Genomic DNA, 6890 nt, shown 5'->3' with positions numbered 1-6890 from the left:
AAAAACAACAGTGTTACCCCTCATGTTTTTTTTCATGACGACCAATAAAAAACTAGAGTGTTACCCCTTATGTTTTTTTTCATGACGACCAATAAAAAATGTATTTTTTTTATGACGACCAATAAAAAACAACAGTGTTACCCCTTATGTTTTTTTCATGATGACCAAAGAAAAACAACAGTGTTACCCCTTATGTTTTTTTTATGACGACCAAAGAAAAACAACAGTGTTACCCCTTATGTTTTTTTTCATGACGACCAATACATTTTTTTTTTTTTTTTTCATGACGACCAAAGAAAAACAACAGTGTTACCCCTTATGTTTTTTTCATGACGACCAAAGAAAAACAACAGTGTTACCCCTTATGTTTTTTTTCATGACGACCAATAAAAAATGTATTTTTTTTTCATGACGACCAATAAAAAACAACAGTGTTACCCCTTATGTTTTTTGACAAAGACAACAGTGTTACGCCTTATGTTTTTTTTCATGACGACCAATAAAAAATGTGTTTTTTTTTCATGACAACCAATAAAAAACAACAGTGTTACCCCTTATGCTTTTTTTCATGACGACCAATGAAAAACAACAGTGTTACCCCTTATGTTTTTTTTCATGACGACCAATAAAAAACAACAGTGTTACCCCTTATGTTTTTTTCATGACGACCAAAGAAAAACAACAGTGTTACCCCTCATGTTTTTTTTCATGACGACCAATAAAAAACTAGAGTGTTACCCCTTATGTTTTTTTTCATGACGACCAATAAAAAATGTATTTTTTTTATGACAACCAATAAAAAACAACAGTGTTACCTCTTATGTTTTTTTCATGACGACCAAAGAAAAACAACAGTGTTACCCCTTATGTTTTTTTCCCATGGTGACTGATGAAAAACAACAGTGTTACACCTTATATTTTATTTGACAAGGACAAATTTTTTTTTTTCTTCAAATGTTTTTTTTTTCATGACGACCAATAAAATACGACAGTGTTACCCCTTATATTTTATTTGACAAAGACAACAGTGTTACCCCTTATGTTTTTTTTCATGACGATCAATAAAAAACAACAGTGTTACCCCTTATGTTTTTATTCATGACGACCAATAAAAAAACAACAGTGTTACCCCTCATGTTTTTTTTCATGACGACCAATAAAAAACAACAGTGTTACCCCTTATGTTTTTTTTCATGACGACTAATAAAAAACAACAGTTACCCCTTATGTTTTTTTTCATGACGACCAATAAAAAACAACAGTGTTACCCCTTATATTTTTTTTGTCAAGGACAATTTTTTTTTTTTTCAAATATGTTTTTTTTCATGTCGACCAATAAAATACGACAGTGTTACCCCTTATATTTTATTTGACAAAGACAATAGTGTTACCCCTTATGTTTTTCACGTTCTTATGTTTTTCACGACGACCAATAAAAAACAACAGTGTTACCCCCTATGTTTTTTTCATGACGACCAATAAAAAAACAACAGTGTTACCCCTTATGTTTTTTTTTCCTGACGACCTATAAAAAATGTATTTTTTTTTCATGACGACCAATAAAAAACAACAGTGTTACCCCTTATGTTTTTTGACAAAGGCAACAGTGTTACCCCTTATGTTTTTTTTCATGACGACCAATAAAAAATGTGTTTTTTTTTCATGACAACCAATAAAAAACAACAGTGTTACCCCTTATGCTTTTTTTCATGACGACCAATGAAAAACAACAGTGTTACCCCTTATGTTTTTTTTCATGACGACCAATAAAAAACAACAGTGTTACCCCTTATGTTTTTTTCATGACGACCAAAGAAAAACAACAGTGTTACCCCTCATGTTTTTTTTCATGACGACCAATAAAAAACTAGAGTGTTACCCCTTATGTTTTTTTTCATGACGACCAATAAAAAATGTATTTTTTTTATGACAACCAATAAAAAACAACAGTGTTACCTCTTATGTTTTTTTCATGACGACCAAAGAAAAACAAGAGTGTTACCCCTCATGTTTTTTTTCATGACGACCAATAAAAAACTACAGTGTTACCCCTTATGTTTTTTTTCATGACGACCAATAAAAAATGTGGTTTTTTTTTATGACAACCAATAAAAAACAACAGTGTTACCTCTTATGTTTTTTTTCATGACGACCAATAAAAAACAACAGTGTTACCCCTTATATTTTATTTGACAAAGACAACAGTGTTACCCCTTATGTTTTTTTTCATGACGATCAATAAAAAACAACAGTGTTACCCCTTATGTTTTTATTCATGACGACCAATAAAAAAACAACAGTGTTACCCCTCATGTTTTTTTTCATGACGACCAATAAAAAACAACAGTGTTACCCCTTATGTTTTTTTCATGACGACTAATAAAAAACAACAGTTACCCCTTATGTTTTTTTTCATGACGACCAATAAAAAACAACAGTGTTACCCCTTATATTTTTTTGTCAAGGACAATTTTTTTTTTTTTTCAAATATGTTTTTTTTCATGTCGACCAATAAAATACGACAGTGTTACCCCTTATATTTTATTTGACAAAGACAATAGTGTTACCCCTTATGTTTTTCACGTTCTTATGTTTTTCACGACGACCAATAAAAAACAACAGTGTTACCCCCTATGTTTTTTTCATGACGACCAATAAAAAAACAACAGTGTTACCCCTTATGTTTTTTTTCCTGACGACCTATAAAAAATGTATTTTTTTTTCATGACGACCAATAAAAAACAACAGTGTTACCCCTTATGTTTTTTGACAAAGGCAACAGTGTTACCCCTTATGTTTTTTTTCATGACGACCAATAAAAAATGTGTTTTTTTTTCATGACAACCAATAAAAAACAACAGTGTTACCCCTTATGCTTTTTTTCATGACGACCAATGAAAAACAACAGTGTTACCCCTTATGTTTTTTTTCATGACGACCAATAAAAAACAACAGTGTTACCCCTTATGTTTTTTTCATGACGACCAAAGAAAAACAACAGTGTTACCCCTCATGTTTTTTTTCATGACGACCAATAAAAAACTAGAGTGTTACCCCTTATGTTTTTTTTCATGACGACCAATAAAAAATGTATTTTTTTTATGACAACCAATAAAAAACAACAGTGTTACCTCTTATGTTTTTTTCATGACGACCAAAGAAAAACAAGAGTGTTACCCCTCATGTTTTTTTTCATGACGACCAATAAAAAACTACAGTGTTACCCCTTATGTTTTTTTTCATGACGACCAATAAAAAATGTGGTTTTTTTTATGACAACCAATAAAAAACAACAGTGTTACCTCTTATGTTTTTTTTCATGACGACCAATAAAAAACAACAGTGTTACCCCTTATATTTTATTTGACAAAGACAACAGTGTTACCCCTTATGTTTTTTTTCATGACGATCAATAAAAAACAACAGTGTTACCCCTTATGTTTTTATTCATGACGACCAATAAAAAAACAACAGTGTTACCCCTCATGTTTTTTTTCATGACGACCAATAAAAAACAACAGTGTTACCCCTTATGTTTTTTTTCATGATGACTAATAAAAAACAACAGTTACCCCTTATGTTTTTTTTCATGACGACCAATAAAAAACAACAGTGTTACCCCTTATATTTTTTTTGTCAAGGACAATTTTTTTTTTTTTTCAAATATGTTTTTTTTCATGTCGACCAATAAAATACGACAGTATTACCCCTTATATTTTATTTGACAAAGACAATAGTGTTACCCCCTATGTTTTTCACGTTCTTATGTTTTTCACGACGACCAATAAAAAACAACAGTGTTACCCCCTATGTTTTTTTCATGACGACCAATAAAAAAAACAACAGTGTTACCCCTTATGTTTTTTTTCCTGACGACCTATAAAAAACAACATTGTTACCCCTTATGTTTTTTTTCATGACCACCAATAAAAAACAACAGTGTTACCCCTTGTGGTTTTTTTCATGACAACCAAAGAAAAACAACAGTGTCACCCCCTATGTTTTTTTTCATGACGACCAATAAAAAAACTGAGTGTTACCCCTTGTGGTTTTTTCCTTGACGACCAAAGAAAAACAACAGTGTTACCCCTTATGTTCTTTTTCATGACGACCAATAAAAAACAACAGTGTTACCCCTTATGTTTTTTTCATGACGACCAAAGAAAAACAACAGTGTTACCCCTTATGTTTTTTTCCCATGGTGACTTATGAAAAACAACAGTGTTACCCCCAATGTTTTATTTGATAAATATCGACAGTGTTACCCCTTATGTTTATTTCATGAGGGCCGATAAAAAACGACAGAGTTACCCCTCATGTTTTCCAATAAAAAACCACTGTGGTACCCCTGTCTACGTTTTTGCGGGGATCTGAACCTGAGCTGTTTCGAGTGTTAACCTCCGAACTTATCAATGCACCATCAAGACACTGAAAAAAATCTTCTAAATGTTTTTACTTGACTTTATAATTCGCATGAAATAGAGATAAGAGTCTTCCAACAGAGGACATCATCCGGACTTGAACCCCGGTCTCCAGGGGGTTAGGTAGAGTGCACTCCACTGCACCACTGTGGCGATGACAACATACAATAATCAATCATCACTAAAGAGGATATACATGACATTAAAATGTATGTTTGTATTTCTATTATTTCCCTTATGGTTTTTTTTATGACGACCAATAAAAAACGACAGTGTTACCCCGTATATTTTATTTGACAAAGACAACATTGTTACCCCTTATGTTTTTTTTCATGACGACCAATAAAAAACAACAGTGTTACCCCTTATGTTTTTTTTCATGACGACCAATGAAAAACAACAGTGTTACCCCTTATGTTTTTTTTCATGACGACCAATAAAAAACAACAGTGTTACCGCTTATGATTTTTTTCATGACGACCAATAAAAAACAACAGTGTTACCCCTTATGGTTTTTTTCATGACGGCCAAAGAAAAATGACAGTGTCACCCCTCATGTTTGATTTGATAAAAACGACAGTGTTACCCCTCATGTTTCATTTGATTAAAACGACAGTGTTACCCCTTGTGTTTTTTTTCATGACGACCAAAGAAAAACAACAGTGTTACCCCCTATGTTTTATTTGATAAATATCGACAGTTTTACCCCTTTTTTTTTTTTCATGACGACCAATAAAAAACAACAGTGTTACCCCCTATGTTTTATTTGATAAATATCGACAGTTTTACCCCTTTTGTTTTTTTCATGGCGACCAATAAAAAACAACAGTGTTACCCCTTATGATTTTTTTCATGACGACCAATAAAAAACAACAGTGTTACCCCTTATGGTTTTTTTCATGACGGCCAAAGAAAAATGACAGTGTCACCCCTCATGTTCCATTTGATAAAAACGACAGTGTTACCCCTCATGTTTCATTTGATTAAAACGACAGTGTTACCCCTTGTGTTTTTTTTCATAACGACCAAAGAAAAACAACAGTGTTACCCCCTATGTTTTATTTGATAAATATCGACAGTTTTACCCCTTTTGTTTTTTTCATGACGACCAATAAAAAACAACAGCGTTACCCCTTATGTTTTTTTTCATGACGACCAATCAAAAGCAACAGTGTTACCCAGGTACGCGGGAAGTGGGTGGTGCTTAGGGTGCTGCAGCACCCCCCCTGGCGGCCCCTGGCTGTAACTGCAAGTGAGAACGTTTTCTGAACAAATCAATATTTTATTTTTTTTGCATAATTTTATCATACAACATGATTTTTCATTAAATTATTGACATCCACCCTTTTTATGATATTTATGATATTATCATTTCATTTTATTTAGAACATTGTCTGTGTAGGCTGACGTAGGCTATGAAGCACAACACAGAACTGTCCATAGCTGAATATGGTACTATGCTGATTTTACATAAGCATGTTGGTGTTCAACAACACTGTTGTTTTTTTATTGGTCGTCATGAATAAAATTTCCCTTGCTGTTCCGGCGTCGGCACCTTCTTCTGTTGGGAACATGCGACTACGGTGATGATGAAGAGCAGCATAATCCGACCGCGGCCATTACTGTGCTGGCTTTAAAGCAGTAGTCCTTCGGAGTCGGCGGAGGCAGTGGCGGCGGCGGCTTGCACTTTAACTGGACAGCGTTACTCTGGGCTTTGCTTGCGCTGTTACTCACACTGCAGCCAAAAACTTTATTGCCCTTGAACTTCGCCAAAGACACGCTCAGCGTGGGCTTTGTTTCCCCTGTAAGGAGCTGACCTTCGTGGGTCCAGGCGAAGACCACGTGTTTCGGGTTGCGAACGTCGCATTTCAGTGTGGCCGTGGCGCCGCTAGAACCGCACAGAAACGTCACCACAGGCGTCGACACTTTCTCGACCACGTACACCTTTCCGCTCCAGCCATTGACGCGCACACCGGTCCTGTCGTACACGTCTGCCTTGTAGTCCCCAGCGCTGGAGTCGCTGAGGTTGAGCAGCTGGAGGGATCCAGCCGCGTCGACGTCCGTCGGCTTACCCGGGCGGACGACTCCGAACAACCTACTGAAGATGACTTTGTTGTTTTGTGTCCACCGCAATGTATCCTGGTAGCTCAGCAGCTTTTGGCCGAGCGATAAGGTTAGGTTGCTGCCGAGCAGAGCGTAGACGTTAAGAGTCTCCTCGCTTACCGCTGCAACGATGGAGGATGTGGTCAGGAGGAGCACAAAGAGTCGGTAATCATCGCACACCATCATGATTTATCCTAGGCAGGTAATCCCGTGTCTGGTTCGCGCTGTCGATTCAGTCAAGGGACATTTTTACTGGGAGTATAAGTAGATCAACCAATGATGAAAATCTTCAAGACGGAACCCAAAACCAGGAACCGTGCTGTTGACAGGAAGGGGAAGTGGGTCGGCCAAGTGTCTTTTCTCAGT

At 35.6% G+C, this 6890-nt stretch overlaps 1 protein-coding gene across 1 annotated transcript; it reads right to left on the bottom strand.

Moving 5' to 3' along the window:
• Nucleotides 1-3449: 3449 nt before the first annotated feature.
• LOC130389752 (uncharacterized) lies at nucleotides 3450-6890 on the bottom strand. Its single transcript, XM_056599684.1, has one exon. The coding sequence runs from the start codon at nucleotides 6708-6710 to the stop codon at nucleotides 6000-6002; it is 711 nt and encodes a 236-aa protein (XP_056455659.1). The 5' UTR covers nucleotides 6711-6890; the 3' UTR covers nucleotides 3450-5999.

Source organism: Gadus chalcogrammus, chromosome 9, assembly GCF_026213295.1.
Source record: "Gadus chalcogrammus isolate NIFS_2021 chromosome 9, NIFS_Gcha_1.0, whole genome shotgun sequence".
Lineage (NCBI taxonomy): Eukaryota > Metazoa > Chordata > Actinopteri > Gadiformes > Gadidae > Gadus > Gadus chalcogrammus.
Note: the sequence above shows the minus strand (reverse complement) of the source record. Positions and strands in the feature narration are given on the sequence as shown.